The following is a 20,331-nucleotide window of genomic DNA, read 5'->3' as shown; positions in this document are numbered from 1 at the left end:
TCAGTGAAGTGAAGCTGACTCTCTCCTCCTCCTCTCTTCTCCTCTTCCTCTCTCCTCCTCTTCTCCTCTTCTTTCTTCTCCTCTTCCTCTCTTCTTCTCTTCTCCTCCTCCTCTCTTCTCCTCTTCCTCTCTTCTTCTCTTCTCCTCTTCTCCTCTTCCTCTCTTCTCCTCTTCCTCTCTTCTCCTCTTCTCCTCTTCCTCTCTTCTTCTCTTCTCTTCTCCTCTTCTCCTCTTCCTCTCTTCTCCTCTTCCTCTCTTCTCCTCCTCCTCTCTTCTCCTCTTCCTCTCTTCTTCTCTTCTCCTCTTCTCCTCTTCTTCTCTTCTCCTCTTCTCCTCTTCCTCTCTTCTCCTCTTCCTCTCTTCTCCTCCTCCTCTCTTCTCCTCTTCCTCTCTTCCTCTCTTCTCCTCTTCTCCTCTTCTCCTCTTCCTCTCTTTTCCTCTTCTCCTCTTCCTCTCTCCTCCTCTCCCTCTCCTCCTCTCTTCTCCTCTTCCTCTCCTCCTCTCTTCTCCTCTTCCTCTCCTCCTCTCTTCTCCTCTTCCTCTCTTCTCCTCCTCCTCTCTCCTCCTCTTCCTCTCTTCTCCTCCTCCTCTCTCCTCCTCTCTTCTTCTCTTCTCCTCCTCTCTTCTCCTCCTCCTCCTCTCCTCCTCTCTTCTTCTCTTCGCCTCCTCCTCTCTCCTCCTCCTCTCTTCTTCTCTTTTCCTCCTCTTCTCCTCCTCCTCCTCTTCCTCTCTTCTCCTCCTCTCTTCCTCTCTCCTCTCTCCTCCTCTCTCCTCCTCTCTTCGCCTCCTCCTCTCCTCCTCTCTTCTTCTCTTCTCCTCCTCTCTTCTCCTCCTCCTCCTCTCCTCCTCTCTTCCTCTCTTCTCCTCCTCCTCTCTTCTTCTCTTCTCCTCTTCTCCTCTGCTCCTCCTCTTCTCCTCCTCCTCTCCTCAGCTGGTGTTGTTCTCGGGGAAGCTGAACACGATTGCGAGTATCGTCACTATATTCTTCCTGCTGGTGTACGCAGCTGTGGATCTGGCCTGTCTGGCTCTGGAGTGGGCCTCCGCTCCCAACTTCAGGTGACTGGTATATTCCTCAAATATTAGTGTCCAGTCTGCACCCCGATCTGCTTTCTGTGCGTCTTCATCCATGTTGACTGAAGGTCAGAGGTCAAGGTCAAACAGGCCTGCTGTTCTCCACGGCTGATTGGCTGAGAGTGTGGTGGAGGCGGGGCTAGTGTCAGTTGTTTGTTTGTTGTGTCTGCAGAGGCTTGTTAGATTAAAAGCCATTTAGTGTTCACATCCCCAGAGACACGACGTGATTAGCATACTTAATTTAGCCGAACCACTCCAGAGTTTATCAGCGACGTGGGAGAGCATTGTGTGTGTGTGGTGTGTGTGTGTGTGTGTGTGGTGTGTGTTTGTGTGTGTGTGTGTGTGGATCTGAGGAAGTGAATTGTGCTGCCTGCAGTCACAGAAAAATCAGGCAAAAGAGAGCCGTGTGTACTGTTTGTTTACTTTTGTGTTTTCCTCTTGTGGCTTCAGTTTGGTTTAGTGTGTGTGTGTGTGTGTGTGTGTGTGTGTGCGTGTGTGTGTGTGTGTGTGTGTGTGTGTGTGTTACTTCACTCTTGTCTGAGTGCAAAATTGTCCTCATAGGTTCCCAAAATCTGATCAGACTTTCCTCTTGGTGATGTTGTTCAAGGTAGAAATATTTCATATATAAAGTAAATAGTTTCTTAAAGGAGTCATTTAGGGGTTAGAGCTGACTTTTTACAGGTATATATCCCAATGAAAATCATTTTATTTTTCCCAAATTCATTATTTTCAAATTTTCTGGATTTTGCTTTAATGGTTAGATTAAATTGTAGTAATCAAAAACTTGTCTAATTAATTAATATCATGAAACCTCTGCAATTGAGTAAAATATATATATATAAACATTTAGGGCCCAAATTCAGTTATGTTTCTTATTTATTTTTCTGAATTCTGTTTTAATAGTGAAATTAAATTGTATTAATCAAAAAGCATGTATATTTAATTAAAAGCATGAAACGTATACGATATAAAAAAGAACAACAAATAATGCATTTATAATATATATTATACAAATGTATTTATTTTTTTATTTTACATTTAGTTTCGTTTAGTTTTGGTTTTTTTTGTGTTCTGTATTTCTTGATTTTCTTTTTTTTTGTTCTCCAATAACAAAAATTTTTTTTTTTAAAGTCCTATGAAATCAGTTTTATTTTTACCAAATTATATAAAAAAAATCTATATTGTTTTGCTAAAAATCTAAAAAATAAAATAAAATACATTTTTTAAATGGAATATAAATTTTATTAATAAAAAAAATATTTGTATTTTTTTTACCAAATTAAATTTCATTTCATTTTACACATTTTTATGGTTTCAGTTTTAATAAATACATTTAATTTTAGTAAAAAAAAAAAAAATCTGTCTAATGAATTTTAATTATTTTTGAGCATCTCTGACAAACTTGTTAGCGCTCCTTTAGATGTAGGATATTATCTGAACACAGTCCTCATACAGATCTGAAGCATCAGTGCAATACCCTGAGAAACTGAATCTGGTTTTCTGAAGGTTTTTGTGTCTGGATTTCATCTGTTCCCAGTTTGACGTGATCCAGACTTCCAGATCTGCTAAGAATATCAGTTGTTTGATACTAAAATGATCCTGGTGTGTTTCTAATCCGTGTTGAACACAAACATGTGCTGATATGGACACATGAAGGCTGATCTTTGGCTCCAGCGGTCCGGAGTCGGGCTGGATTTCAGATGATGTGGTTTGGGTTTTGGCAGACGCAGAGGATTCTCAGTCCAAGAGACTTGTGTGTCTAGAATTAATGAGACGAAACTTTGGAGGAAAAATGAGAGTTAACCAAAGAAAACAAACTGACAGACGCTCATCGATCAAAATGAGGAGAGAAGAATAGAGACGAGAGTCATATGATGCTGTTTCTCCGTTTTACGACTTCTTTATTAAACCGTTTTAGTCCGCTGACAATCAGCATGAAGTCTGGTCCACATTAAATTAGACATTGAGTAGCAAACTGATTAAAACAGTTAGGGTTTAGGGTTGAGGAAATCTTAAATTGCTGATGCCGTATGTAAGTTTTGTGCAACAAATGCAGTAAAAACACAAATTTATTAAATACAATTAATTCATGTAACTCAAATATTATTGAAAGTTGATTGCACTTAACAGAAAATGAATGTGAACTCAACAAATTTTTTTTGATGTATTTATGCACAGGATTAATATGCAAAAGATATAAGTTAATAAGATTTTTCTAATTTTATTAAATTCAAGTAACACTAAGTGTTTGAGCAAAGTTTGAATATTTAGAAATATTGAAATGAAAAGAAATAAATCAAATAAAAATTTAACTTCAAACACACAAAAGAAACACGCACAGAAACACACACACACACTCTCTCTCTCACACACACACAGACACAGACACACACACACACACACACACACACACACACACACACACAGAGGTGTAGAAACTCTGGCGTTTTAATCAGTATCTGATTAGAGGACAGTAGAATCAGTTGAAGGGGCCATTAATCAGTTTAATTGCTTTCCTTATTTCAATCAAACAATTAACAGCAAGATGAGCAGCTCGTTTTCTGACAGGAGCTATAATAAAACAGACCGTCAGTGTCACACATGAAACTCTTTAAATGGACTAACTTTTCCAGGCGAATGCACCGCATCCGTCAGACTACCTGTTTGAGAGCATGCACTGTGTTTTAATGGGAAAGTGAAAATAAAATTAAAACACAAAGGTGTACGAATGTGACTGAATGTGCTGTAAATGTGCTCATCCACAAGCCTTCAAAGATCAGGATGAGTTTGTGTCTTCATCAGGTTTGGAGAAACGTAGCATTGCATCAGTGTCTCATCAATGGAAGCTCTGCAGTGACAGAGTCCCCACAAGGATAGCAAACCAGACGTGTGTGTGTGTGTGTGTGTGTGAGTGTGTCGCACGGTCATTTTGGCAGCGGGAAGTTAGTTTTTTGCTGACATGAGCAGGGTGACATCACTTGGATGAGAGCAGGTCTGCTGGCTTTTAACATAATTGCTGCTGCTGCTGTGAGCGGCGCTGGGGGAAGGAGGAGGAGGAGAGAGAAAGATGGAAACGAAAGAGAAGAAAGACAAGAAACAGCCTGGAACAGACGGCAGATAAATGAAAAGAAAAGAGGAAATGAAAGGGGGAGTGTGAAAGAGACTGAGGGGGAAAACTGGAATGAGATTCTGGATGTGGAAAACAGACGAGTGTGTGTGTGTTTGAGTGTGTCTGTGTGTGAGAGTGTGTGTGTGTGCACGTGTGTGTGAGAGAGAGAGAGTTCGTGCCAAAACTCAAATGGAATCACAATTCCTTTTACATTTGAATTTCTTCACTTGCAAGCAGTGTGAGATGTTGAGAGGGGTGAAAAGCGTTTGGGTAATAGCGAATATTTACCTGTTGTTCCTCCCACTGTTAGCAGGGTGTAATTGCTGCATTTGGGGTAAAAAAGACAGAATTGTGTATTGTGCCAAGAAGGTTGTGTATTAGTTCACACAGGCACGAACTAATTAGTAGCTGCCTTTAGCGGAGCCTTTACCGATGACCTCTTTAGGTATCAAAGCATTCGGCACAGACGTCACCTCCTAAAACAAACACGCCCCCTAGTGTAGTCCCGCCCCCTCACAATGATTGACAGCTTTCAGCGTAGACATCAGAAATTCAGATGCTTAAGGAATTACGATTCCATTTGAGTTTTGATTCAGAGAGAGTGAAAAAGCAAATGTGGTCTTTAATATTGCTGTTTGAATATTACAGTTCATGACTAGTAAGACGATTGGACTTTTCATTTGAAATGTGGCCATCACTGCGCATTTGTGAAGGCAAAAATGCAAACGGTAATGCAATATTTGCAATTTGGATTATGTCACAATTTATGCATCCACATATAGACAACATAATTGAAAATATAATTCACAATTACTTTTGAAAATTGCCCTGAATATTAAGTATTACCTAAGTATTAAGTATATATTTTACTACTTAATTTTAAGTATATTAAGTATTAAAATGTAGTCTTAAAATGTTATTTTAAAATCAATACTGAAGTATTAAGTGAATATTTTAACACTTCATTTTAATACTTAATATGCTTAAAATTAAATGTAAAAATTAAGTATTAATTTTAACTTTATATTTTTAAATTTAATTTTAAGTATATTAAGTATTAAAATTAAGTGTTAAAAATGTAATTTTAAAATGAATACTTAAGTATTAAGTGAATATTTTAACAATTCATTTGAATACTTAGTAATATACTTCAAATTAAATGTAAAAATTAAGTGTTAAATTTGTGTATTTATTCTAACACTTAATTTAGGAACTTAATATGTTTAAAATTAGGTGTTAAAATTCATTCTTAATACTTAAGTATTGATTTTGAAATGTAGTTTGAACAATTTTAATACTTAATATACTTAATACTAATGAATATTGAAGTATTTATTTTTAACACTTAATTTCACCACTTAATTTCGTTCTGTGGCTCAACCAATGGTGTGCGTTTGGGGCGGGGTTATCACTAATTTCCGGGGAAACCTGTTTGGAAATAGTAATTTTTATTCTGTTTGGAGCTTCTAATGGCGCAGAAATGATATTTCAGTTTTATGCTAATTGATTACACATTTGCTTCGCTCTCTTCCATCTCTTAATATTATATTTTGGTGCACCAGTCTATTAAATTACTTAGCACATGAGACTATGATTCACACTCACAAAAAAAAAAAAATCTTCTTTTTAACATTTATTTTGCATTGATCACCAATGTCAACATTTCGGCTGAAGGCCTTCTTCAGTGTGTTGAACAGTTCAATCCCTCCACTCACTTTTTAAATCATTAATTCTATTGACGTGATCATTCATTAGCCAGTTTTCATAATATACCCATGACTAGAACATGAATTATACAGGATCCCATATTCATCAATATTGAACAATAAAACAGTCTAATGCATAAACATTCACAAATATGGGATCCTATGTAAGTCATGTTCTAGTCATGGTCATATTATATACAAATGGAAATGGTACACACAAATACATTAAAGTAATGAGACTTTGAGAGCCAATTGTGTTTAATTGTCATGAAAATATTTCTAATGATAACAAAAGTAAGAAAATCATTAAATAGTCCTCTTTTATGTATATCGTTATTGATTTCAGAGTACTCTCGTCTGTACGCTGTTGTTTGGATGCGCAGCTTCATTTAGCGCTGACCTCCAGAAGAGCCATTACACACACACACACACACACACACACACACACACACACACACTGACCTCCAGAAGAAAGAAATCCATTAAAGACATTATAACGTCCTAATTGCAGTTATAATGACTCTCTCAGAAACACACTCATTGTTATTTACACACACACACACACACGCACACACACACACACGACCCAACTGTGACCCGTTTCCTCCTCGAGCGACTTCTCTAAACGAGTCGAGCTGCTAATGAAGCTCAAACCTGAAAGACAGAGACAGGAGATGCTTTTAGAGTTTCTGCCATCTCTCTGTGAGTGTTTAACGCTGATGTGATTACACACACACACACACACACACACACACACACACACACACACATGAATATGTTTATTATCAGTACCGGCAGCTCTTTAATGACGTGGGAGCAAAGTTACTAAAATATGATAAAATAGAGTAAAATGTTTATTCATATTTTCTATCTATGAAATGCTATTTAATATAATAAATATAATTAAATAGTTGAATAATCATAATATAAATGTAATATTCAAAATCTATTTGATATTTTAAAGTGTAAATGTTTATGTATATGTTTCATTACTTATATATATATATATATATATATATATTTTTTTTAATTAAATAATGAAATAGTCAATATAAAATAATATTACATTTCCATACACACACACACACACACACACACACACACACACATATATATATATATATATATATATATATATATATATATATATATATATATATATATATATATATATAGATGTGTATATATATGTGTGTGTTTTTTTTTTTTTACAAAGCCTGTGATATTTCTGTACACTGTATGTAAGGTGTATTTTCAGTCGTAGTTCTTGCTGTTTTCTGCTGTAACTGGAGGAAAGTGTGCTTTACATCAGTGTTTCGATGGTTCTTGCTCTTGTCGTCCCTTTGCGTGCTTGAATCCATCATGAGAGATGTGAAGAGCTGCATTCATCGAGTAATTTCAGCAGCGTTAGACTATAATGGACAAATTATACATCAATAATGGTTCAGTTCCGCTAATTAGTGCGGTTAGCATATCTGTGACGCTCAGGCAGTGATTTCAGTGTTGTACAGCAGTCACTCATCAAAACCATCTCTTAAGTTCTCTGTCATCAAAACATTACAGTGGTCCATGAGTCTATATATATATATATATATATATATATATATATATATATATATATATATATATATATATATAAATTTTTTGCTGGAATTTTAAAAAAAAGTGGTAAATTACGGTGCCGTAAGGTTACTTGTTCGGTTTACTTAGTTTTGTCGTGGCCACGAAAGAATAACTCATGTGCAGTGTTGGGAGTAATGGCGTTTAAGTATAACAGTGTTACTAATGGAGTTGAATTTTCAGTAACGGAGTAATCTAATTAATTACTTTTCCCATCGTTACAACGCCGTTATCTTTACTGAGAATGTAAAGTGTTGCGTTACTACAATTTGGTTGAATAAAGCGCGAGGTGTCATGCTTTGGCTAGTGTCTACACATCAGCTGTCTGACACTGTTGTAAATCCAATGATGATTGGCTGAGTGGGTGGTTCCCTGCTCACGCTGTCTCACTGCATACTCTGACAACCACTAAACACAAGACGGCGTCAGCGATAATGGCGTTCTCGAACTGGAAGTACCGGGAATTTAAGGCGAGAATGTTTCTGCTATGCCCAGGAAAAAAAGACTTTATCCACATCTGCCTCAAGCAACTCAAATCTTAACACATCTCAACACATGCTAACATGTTACTGAATATTTAATGCTGTGTTCAAACCAGACACGACTTGCGCAAATAAATTGTAGTAGTTGGACGCTTGAACATTTTCAGTTGATACGCTTAATTCGCTCATGAAATTAACTTCACAACAGACGCGAATTCGTGTCATGGGGGGGCTTCTGCCAGTTGAGTTCACTCATTTTCAACCACCATTTTCTTTTCAGATAAGTTTCTAAATATTACTCTTATCGTGTCATTAAATGCAGTTTTAGAAGTATTTCTTGCGATAATGTAGTTGTTTTAAACTCAAATATGTGGTTCGTTTAAAAATGTGTTTTGACGATTTTCAAAGGTTATCTATTCACGTCTTTGCATTGAATTAAAATTGAAACGCACCATAAGAGTTGGATAGTGTTCTGTTTATTGTACAGTAACTTTAGGCCTAATATACAGTAACAGAGATTGGCACTAATGGCCAGGTTTACCTTTGTTTGGATTCATTCATATTTTATCTTGAATTAAGTAATTATTATATTAACCATATGCTTTGGCTACCGGGCTGTACATGCGATTTGTCAGCATTCAAATGAAGTTCATCATAAATAAATATCACATAAAGTGCATAATAAAATATAAAAACGTTTTTTATCCATCCTACAGTCTTGTAAGTCCATTAACTGATAGTCTTATATATATATATATATATATATATATATATGAGTGTGTGTGTGTTATTAATATAACAATATAAATGTCATGTAATATAAGTTGTATATTTTCTTTAAAAACATAAAAATACAATACAAAATAAAGTAATATTTAAATAATTGTATGTATTGTTTTTACTTAATTTGCATAGTTGTCCATCTTAAATATGTAAATGTATTGATTTGAAAACATTGTGTAGCGTAATGTCTGAATGTGAATCTGCTCCAGGAGTACAGAGGACTAGCAGCTCAGGTTCTGATGTGTCTCCGCAGGCCCACGTTCAGGTATTTCACATGGCACACGTGTGTTCTGGGGATCATGGGCTGCGCTGTGATGATGTTCCTGATCAATGCCATCTACGCCTCGGCGAGCATCGCCTTCATGCTGCTGCTGCTGCTGCTGATCCACTACCTGAGTCCCGTCAGCAGCTGGGGCTTCATCAGCCAGGCGCTCATCTTCCACCAGGTGCAGATCAACATTACACACCACACTCCTGAACCTTACACACCACACTCCTGAACATAACACACCACACTCCTGAACATTACACACCACACTCCTGAACATCACACACCACACACCACACTCCTGAACGTTATGCACCACACTCCTGAACCTTACACACCAAACTCCTGAACAATACACACCACACTCCTGAACATCACATACCACACACCACACTCCTGAATACTACACACCACACTCCTGAACATAACACACCACACTCCTGAACATAACACACCACACTCCTGAACATTACACACCACACTCCTGAACATTACACACCACACTCCTGAACATTACACACCACACTCCTGAACATTACACACCACACTCCTGAACATTACACACCACACTCCTGAACATAACACACCAAACTCCTGAACAATACACACCACACTCCTGAACATCACATACCACACACCACACTCCTGAATACTACACACCACACTCCTGAACATAACACACCACACTCCTGAACATAACACACCACACTCCTGAACATTACACACCACACTCCTGAACACCACACACCACACTCCTGAACACCACACACCACACTCCTGAACATTACACACCACACTCCTGAACATTACACACCACACTCCTGAACATTACACACCACACTCCTGAACACCACACACCACACTCATGAACGTTACACACCACACTCATGAACGTTACACACCACACTCCTGAACGTTACACACCACACTCATGAACGTTACACACCACACTCATGAACGTTACACACCACACTCCTGAACGTTACACACCACTCTCCTGAACGTTACACACCACACTCCTGAACGTTACACACCACACTCCTGAACGTTACACACCACACTCCTGAACGTTACACACCACACTCCTGAACGTTACACACCACACTCCTGAATATTACACACCACACTCCTGAACATTACACACCACACTCCTGAACGTTACACACCACACTCATGAACGTTACACACCACACTCCTGAACATTACACACCACACTCCTGAACGTTACACACCACACTCCTGAACATTACACACCACACTCCTGAACATTACACACCACACTCCTGAACATAACACACCACACTCCTGAACATTACACACCACACTCCTGAACATTACACACCACACTCCTGAACGTTTCACACCTCACTCCTGAACGTTACACACCACACTCCTGAACGTTACACACCTCACTCCTGAATATTACACACCACACTCCTGAACACCACACACCACACTCCTGAACACCACACACCACACTCCTGAACATAACACACCTCACTCCTGAACATAACACACCTCACTCCTGAACATTACACACCACACTCCTGAACATAACACACCTCACTCCTGAACGTTACACACCTCACTCCTGAACGTTACACACCACACTCCTGAACGTTACACACCTCACTCCTGAACGTTACACACCACACTCCTGAACGTTACACACCACACTCCTGAACGTTACACACCTCACTCCTGAACGTTACACACCACACTCCTGAACGTTACACACCACACTCCTGAACGTTACACACCACACTCCTGAACGTTACACACCACACTCCTGAACGTTACACACCACACTCCTGAACATTACACACCACACTCCTGAACAATACACACCACACTCCTGAACATCACATACCACACACCACACTCCTGAATACTACACACCACACTCCTGAACATAACACACCACACTCCTGAACATAACACAACACTCCTGAACACTACACACCACACTCCTGAACATAACACACCTCACTCCTGAACATAACACACCTCACTCCTGAACATTACACACCACACTCCTGAACATAACACAACACTCCTGAACACTACACACCACACTCCTGAACATAACACACCTCACTCCTGAACATAACACACCTCACTCCTGAACATTACACACCACACTCCTGAACATAACACACCTCACTCCTGAACATTACACACCTCACTCCTGAACGTTACACACCACACTCCTGAACGTTACACACCTCACTCCTGAACGTTACACACCACACTCCTGAACGTTACACACCTCACTCCTGAACGTTACACACCACACTCCTGAACGTTACACACCACACTCCTGAACGTTACACACCTCACTCCTGAACGTTACACACCACACTCCTGAACGTTACATACCACACTCCTGAACGTTACACACCACACTCCTGAACGTTACACACCACACTCCTGAACGTTACACACCACACTCCTGAACGTTACACACCACACTCCTGAACGTTACACACCACACTCCTGAACATTACACACCACACTCCTGAACATCACATACCACACACCACACTCCTGAATACTACACACCACACTCCTGAACATAACACACCACACTCCTGAACATTACACACCACACTCCTGAACATTACACACCACACTCCTGAACATTACACACCACACTCCTGAACATTACACACCACACTCCTGAACATTACACACCACACTCCTGAACATTACACACCACACTCCTGAACATTACACACCACACTCCTGAACATTACACACCACACTCCTGAACATAACACACCACACTCCTGAACATTACACACCACACTCCTGAACACCACACACCACACTCCTGAACATTACACACCACACTCCTGAACATTACACACCACACTCCTGAACGTTACACACCACACTCCTGAACGGTACACACCACACTCCTGAACATTACACACCACACTCCTGAACATTACACACCACACTCCTGAACATAACACACCACACTCCTGAACATAACACACCACACTCCTGAACGTTACACACCACACTCCTGAACGTTACACACCACACTCCTGAACGTTACACACCACACTCCTGAACGTTACACACCACACTCCTGAACGTTACACACCACACTCCTGAACGTTACACACCGTTACACACCACACTCCTGAACGTTACACACCTCACTCCTGAATATTACACACCACACTCCTGAACACCACACACCACACTCCTGAACATAACACACCTCACTCCTGAACATAACACACCTCACTCCTGAACATTACACACCACACTCCTGAACATAACACACCTCACTCCTGAACATTACACACCACACTCCTGAACGTTACACACCTCACTCCTGAACGTTACACACCACACTCCTGAACGTTACACACCGTTACACACCACACTCCTGAACGTTACACACCTCACTCCTGAATATTACACACCACACTCCTGAACACCACACACCACACTCCTGAACACTACACACCACACTCCTGAACATAACACACCTCACTCCTGAACATAACACACCTCACTCCTGAACATTACACACCACACTCCTGAACGTTACACACCTCACTCCTGAACGTTACACACCACACTCCTGAACATTACACACCACACTCCTGAACATAACACACCTCACTCCTGAACATTACACACCACACTCCTGAACATTACACACCTCACTGCTGAACGTTACACACCACACTCCTGAACGTTACACACCACACTCCTGAACGTTACACACCACACTCCTGAACGTTACACACCGTTACACACCACACTCCTGAACGTTACACACCTCACTCCTGAATATTACACACCACACTCCTGAACATTACACACCACACTCCTGAACGTTACACACCACACTCCTGAACGGTACACACCACACTCCTGAACATTACACACCACACTCCTGAACATTACACACCACACTCCTGAACATAACACACCACACTCCTGAACATAACACACCACACTCCTGAACGTTACACACCACACTCCTGAACGTTACACACCATACTCCTGAACGTTACACACCACACTCCTGAACGTTACACACCACACTCCTGAACGTTACACACCGTTACACACCACACTCCTGAACGTTACACACCTCACTCCTGAATATTACACACCACACTCCTGAACACCACACACCACACTCCTGAACACTACACACCACACTCCTGAACATAACACACCTCACTCCTGAACATAACACACCTCACTCCTGAACATTACACACCTCACTCCTGAACATTACACACCACACTCCTGAACGTTACACACCTCACTCCTGAACGTTACACACCGTTACACACCACACTCCTGAACGTTACACACCTCACTCCTGAATATTACACACCACACTCCTGAACACCACACACCACACTCCTGAACACTACACACCACACTCCTGAACATAACACACCTCACTCCTGAACATTACACACCACACTCCTGAACGTTACACACCTCACTCCTGAACGTTACACACCACACTCCTGAACGTTACACACCACACTCCTGAACACCACACACCACACTCCTGAACATTACACACCACACTCCTGAACATAACACACCTCACTCCTGAACATTACACACCACACTCCTGAACGTTACACACCTCACTGCTGAACGTTACACACCACACTCCTGAACGTTACACACCACACTCCTGAACGTTACACACCACACTCCTGAACGTTACACACCGTTACACATCACACTCCTGAACGTTACACACCTCACTCCTGAATATTACACACCACACTCCTGAATATTACACACCACACTCCTGAACACTACACACTACACTCCTGAACATAACACACCTCACTCCTGAACATAACACACCTCACTCCTGAACATTACACACCACACTCCTGAACGTTACACACCTCACTCCTGAACGTTACACACCACACTCCTGAACACCACACACCACACTCCTGAACATTACACACCACACTCCTGAACATAACACACCTCACTCCTGAACGTTACACACCACACTCCTGAACGTTACACACCTCACTGCTGAACGTTACACACCACACTCCTGAACGTTACACACCACACTCCTGAACGTTACACACCACACTCCTGAACGTTACACACCTCACTCCTGAACGTTACACACCACACTCCTGAACGTTACACACCTCACTCCTGAACGTTACACACCACACTCCTGAACGTTACACACCTCACTCCTGAACGTTACACACCACACTCCTGAACGTTACACACCACACTCCTGAACGTTACACACCTCACTCCTGAACGTTACACACCACACTCCTGAACGTTACACACCACACTCCTGAACGTTACACACCACACTCCTGAACATTACACACCACACTCCTGAACATTACACACCACACTCCTGAACATTACACACCACACTCCTGAACATTACACACCACACTCCTGAACATTACACACCACACTCCTGAACATTACACACCACACTCCTGAACATTACACACCACACTCCTGAAAATTACACACCACACTCCTGAACATTACACACCACACTCCTGAACACCACACACCACGCTCCTGAACATTACACACCACACTCCTGAACATTACACACCACACTCCTGAACATTACACACCACACTCCTGAACATTACACACCACACTCCTGAACATTACACACCACACTCCTGAAAATTACACACCACACTCCTGAACACCACACACCACGCTCCTGAAAATTACACACCACTTTTAATTTTTACTTTTACTTTTATTTTAGTCATTTTATTTTTATTTTATTTGATTTGAACTTTTGATATGTGCTTTTGAGAGTTTAAGGTTTTTGTAGTATTATTTATGTACTATTTAAGCTATTTAATTTGAGCATAATTTATATACTATTTTATATTTTTATTTTATTTATTTTTGAATTGGCTTTTAATTTTATATTTCCATATTAATTTTGTATGTATGTATTGATATTTTTTATATTTCTATAAGCTTTAGGTATATCATTCTATATGCTATTATATGTTTATAATTGTATTTTTATTTTATTTATTCATTCATTTTTATTACTATTTAGGTTTATTTTATTTTATTTTCATTTCAGTTTTATTTTTTATTTTTTTCTAGCTAGTAAATTGTTAATTCTGTAAGCAGCCGAGACATCCTGAAGTTCTTTGACTGACTCTTGTGTGTGTGTGTGTGTTTGTGTGTGTTTGTGCTTCAGGTGCGTAAATACCTGCTGATGCTGGACGTTCGTAAGGATCACGTCAAGTTCTGGAGGCCACAGGTGCTTCTGATGGTGTCCAACCCCAGGTGCAGTGTGGGATTGATCACGTTCATCAACGACATCAAGAAGAGCGGCCTCTATGTGCTGGGACACGTGCAGCTCGGAGACCTCGGTAAAACTCACTCTTTATAATACTCTTTTTTTTTTTTTCTTTTTTTTTTTAGTTATTTTTATTTATTTTTTACTTTTTTTAGATTAATTTGTATTAATTTGGTTTATATATATATATATATATATATATATATAATCAATTATATTTTATTTTTTAATTCGTATGTATTTTTTTATTTTTATGTAATATTTTTATTTAGATTCATTTATTATTTATTATTATATATTTTATATTTATTTATGTATTTGTTTATTAATTTTATGTATGTTTATTTATTTAGTTATTATTTAAATGTTAAAAATTTATGATTGTTCTATTTCATTTATTTATTTATTTATAATTTATTTATTTGTTATATTTCTAGCTATTTTATTTCATTAATTTATTTGTATTTTATATATTTTATTTTTATATTTATTTTATGTATTTTTCTTATTTAATTTTATGTAGGTTTATTTAAAAAAAAAAAAAAAATTTAATTCATTTATTTGTATTCATTTGTTGTTTATTAATATTTATATTTATATTATATATTTATATTTATATATTTTCTTTTTGTGTCTCATTAATTTATTGAAGAAGTTGAAGGAATATTTTGGGTAGTTTTCAGCCTGCCCTCCTGTTGATCAACAGTGAAATCTTCAGTAAATCTTCAGTATATTTGAGCAGTACGCCGGCCGAATGATGATCTGTGGTAATTGTCAGCAGGCGTTGCATGTGTTACATGAATATCAAGCTGAAAGTCTCTCTCTATTAATCTGTACTCTCTCTCTCTCTCTCTCTGTCTGTGTTTCTCTCTGCAGACGTTCTCCCGTCAGATCCGCTGCAGTCTCAGTATGACTCCTGGTTGTCTCTGGTGGATCATTTGAATATTAAAGCGTTTGTTAATCTCACGCTGGCCGACTCTGTCAGACACGGAGTTCAACACCTGCTGTTTATATCGGGACTCGGTGAGTCAAACCTTAATTCACATGCAACATCCCCAAAACCATGCATTTACCATCAAGTCATCACGGTTACAGCATATATTGTGGTTATTTTGCGGGAATTCTTGTAAAAATAGTTTTTCTATTATTACCCATGTGATAATGCCTGTTAGTAATAAAATGTAGTAATAAAAAATGTAATGCAATTTTATTTTTTATTTTATTCAGTGAATTAATCACAATTATTATTCTATTTAAAAATAAAAATATATAATGCAAACCTTTTTAGAATTAATCACAAGTTTTATTTTATCAAATTTAATTTAATTTAATTATAATTATAATTTATTTTATACTATTCATTTACTTCTCATTTAATTTGTTTTATTTAATTTAAAGTATTTAGTATATTTATTTAATTTTATCTATTTCAATAAATTTATTTTATTTTAATTTGCATATTTATTTGATATTATTTATTTTTATATATTTATATATTTTATTTACATTATATTCATTTATATTTATTTGTTTTATTTATTTTAAAGTATTTAATTTTTTATATTTTATTTTATTAAATTTTTTATGTATTTATACTTCTATATTTTATATTTACTTATGTTTATTTATGGTCACAGGCGGTATGCGACCCAATACTCTGGTTTTGGGTTTCTATGATGATATCCCGCCTCAGGACCAGCTTCAGGACTCCTCTTTTTCAATGTGCAAATTCTCTGAAAACTCGTCTCAAACCGAAGACCCTGAAGACCAAAACAACTCTGCCTTCCATTTCCCGCCAGTGCGAGGGGGCGTGTCTTTGGGCAGGGGCGGAGTCTGGGGTGGGAAGTCTATGGGGCCTCAGGAGTATGTGTGCGTCATTGCAGATGCAGTGAAGATGCTGAAGAACGTAGCTTTAGCGCGATATTTCGGTCCGTTCGATCGTACGCGTGCGCTCCAAGGGCCTGTATTTGTCGATGTGTGGCCAGTGAATCTCTTGCGTCCGGACAGTGCTGCGTATGTTGACACATGCTCGCTGTTTTTGCTTCAGCTCGCGTGTATTTTGAACATGACAAGGGCGTGGCAGAAAGCTAAGCTCCGCCTATTTTTATGCGTGGAGGAGGGGAGGAGCCTTAAAGGCACGGAACAGAAACTCAAAAATCTTTTGAAAGAACTGCGAATGAAGGCGGAAATCAACACAGTTCCCTGGGATTCGCAAGTCGCGCTTCATTGGCAGCGCCAGATGCGAGCGGAAGAAATCGAAGAGATGGAAAGCGAAGAGGGCGGAGTCGAAGTGTTCGCGAACAGTTTCCCTAGCAACACCTCGCGAGTGTCGGACGAATATTTACAAGCAGTTAACAAGCTCATCTTGGACCAGACGCTCCACCCCCCGGCCGTCCGCTTCCTGTATTTGCCCCGCCCCCCTGCCGACACCAGTCGTTATCATGACTACCTGCATCAGCTAGAGCTGCTCACGCGTAACCTGGGTCCGACCCTCCTGATCCACGGGGTCACGCCGGTCATCACCACCGACCTTTGACCTTTCCTCATCATTTGTACGTTAAAAAAAAAACTTTGATTTATTGTTTTTCACTTTTTCTGAGCACTTCAGAAGAGAGAGAAGAATTCCAGAAGATGTTATGGATCACGAGAAAACATTCTGTCGTTCCACTCATTCCATTCCGGTTCTTCCGTCTCTCCTCGCCCTCGTCTTTTCTCTGATTGTAACAATGTAACAAGTGGATTTCCTGGAATTCCAGAATGTTGCCACTTGGCTACTGGATATTTTTCCTGATTGTAATGTTTTACAATGTTTTTAGCCACTCCAGAAGTATTTTGAATTTTCACAGCAAAAGAACAAAGATTTGCGAGTGTGTTTGTTTACTTGATGCAATAATAATAATGTTTTTGTTTGTTTTTTACGTCAGTATGGATCTCATGCTTTCAGCAGTAACACTGAGTTTTACAGTTTTATTCACACCAAACCAAAGAACGTTGTGTGTGTGTGCCACATGTGCCTTTTTTGTTACAAAACTGAACAAAAACACACACACGACTAACAAACAGTACGACAGTATACCTCCAAACGCGTGTACGAAATCACACTCCATTCTGTTTGTATTATTTTTAATATGCAATCACATTAAGCACTGCGAAATGTAAACATATCAAAAAATTAAATTGTTTAATAATTGAATAAAAATAATGTTTGCTTACTGACTGTTGATTATTGGTTTAGTTGGATTGAACGTAGTTCTATTAATTTAGCAAATATTAATTGCAATATTATACTGATATTGTTTATTATTTGTGTAAATTCTTACAAACAATTATTATAAATTTTTTTAATGCATCTGATGAGATATTACTATTTTTTCTATTCACATTTTTGATTCTCATTGCTGTAATAAAATATTTTGTATTGAAGATGCTGTAAAATATGTTACAATAATTTTTTTCTTTATCCATGTCACAAATTTAAGGTAGTATAACAAATGCCAATTACGTATGAATTTATCGCTCTCTTTAAAATTATAGTAAGGAGAATATAAGGGAAAAATTGCTTGTTTATAAAAAAAATAATTGTCATAATTCTAAAAAATATTTTTATTTATTTATAATTAACTTGAGAATTATTTAATTTAATTTTAGTTTTAGTAATCTTACAGTATGTGCTTTTGTCATAATATTTTTTTGCTTTAAATGTCTTTCTAGTTTTTATTAGTTTTATTTCAGTTGTAGTTATTTTGGTTCTCTATTTAAACTAAATGTATGGATTGAAAATGTATAATTGGTGCCTTGGCTACTACTTTTTTGTAAAACTTTTTTTTTATATTTTAATTGATTTCAGATTGAGTTTATTTAATTTCAGCTAGTTTTTTTTTGTTTTGTTTTAGTTTTACCTGATGTGAATGCGTCTGGCTCATTTATTGGAGACATCTGAATGTGAGACATTCGACTGAAGAATAAAACGGCAGGAATGAGCGTGAGAACGGGGTGAGGGGGGTAGAGGAGATAAACCTGTTAGCTGAAGGACACTTACCTGAGCTAATGAGGTCGAGTGCTTCTTTGGACGGCATCCATGAACTGAGATGATGGAATGCGCTGACATCACATCACATCCACTCCTGCAGGAACGGCCTGTCGGGTCAGGGCATCTTTATTGCCATGGCGATGGAAGCGGTTGTCATAGCGCTGTGGGTGCCAGGAGACCCTTCATAGTTCTGTGATGCTATTTGCTGCGAGCACACACACACACACACACACACACACACACATTGTCAAATACACAAACACACTTGAGATGAGCTGCTGTTCTGTCCTTAAAGGAAACCGCACTAGAGCTGATATTTTCAATCAAATACAGTGACATTTTGCAGACTATTAAGTGTCCAAATAGTTTTTGAGGCCACTGTGTGATACAGACAGAGACTTTCCAGAAGGCCAACAATTCACTGAAAATATTGTTTTTTTTATTGTTGGTCTTAGGAAATATTCTAATTTGTTGAGATTTGGTGGGTTGTTGTTAAATGTGAGCCAAAATCATCACAATTAAAAAAACCAAAGACTTAAACTACTTCAGTCTGTGTCCATTGAATTTATTTATTACATGAGTTTCACAATTTGAGTTGAATTACTGAAATTAACTTTTCACAACATTTTAATTTATTGATATGCACCTGTTTGTTTGTGTGTGTGTGTGTGTGTGAGTGGTGTACGTAATTATATGTGAAACTTTATTATTTAATAATTATTTATTTATTAAAATCATTCAGAAGAAAGAAATCTCGCCATTTCCTCTGAGTTCATCATCATCAGTATGTACTGTTGTCTCTCTCTCTCTCTCTCTCTCTCTCTCTCTCTCTCAGAGACACACACATACACACACACACACACACACAGCTGTATAGAGTGTGTCAGTGGTCATAACATAATGAGCTGCAGTAATCTTCTGTAATTAC

At 38.4% G+C, this 20,331-nt stretch overlaps 1 protein-coding gene across 1 annotated transcript in view; it reads left to right on the top strand.

Moving 5' to 3' along the window:
• LOC113078385 (solute carrier family 12 member 9-like) overlaps positions 1-18,530 on the top strand; it is a 33,154-nt gene extending 14,624 nt beyond the window's left edge. Inside the window, exons 7-11 of the mRNA XM_026250714.1 lie at positions 932-1,056; positions 9,025-9,217; positions 15,272-15,446; positions 16,250-16,396; positions 17,011-18,530. Coding sequence (XP_026106499.1) covers positions 932-1,056; positions 9,025-9,217; positions 15,272-15,446; positions 16,250-16,396; positions 17,011-17,909 — 1,539 coding nt within the window. The 3' untranslated portion in view covers positions 17,910-18,530. The remainder of the gene's footprint in view (positions 1-931; positions 1,057-9,024; positions 9,218-15,271; positions 15,447-16,249; positions 16,397-17,010) is intronic.
• The last annotated feature ends 1,801 nt before the right edge of the window (positions 18,531-20,331 follow it).

This window comes from Carassius auratus, unplaced genomic scaffold (genome assembly GCF_003368295.1).
Source record: "Carassius auratus strain Wakin unplaced genomic scaffold, ASM336829v1 scaf_tig00025653, whole genome shotgun sequence".
NCBI lineage: Eukaryota > Metazoa > Chordata > Actinopteri > Cypriniformes > Cyprinidae > Carassius > Carassius auratus.
Note: the sequence above shows the minus strand (reverse complement) of the source record. Positions and strands in the feature narration are given on the sequence as shown.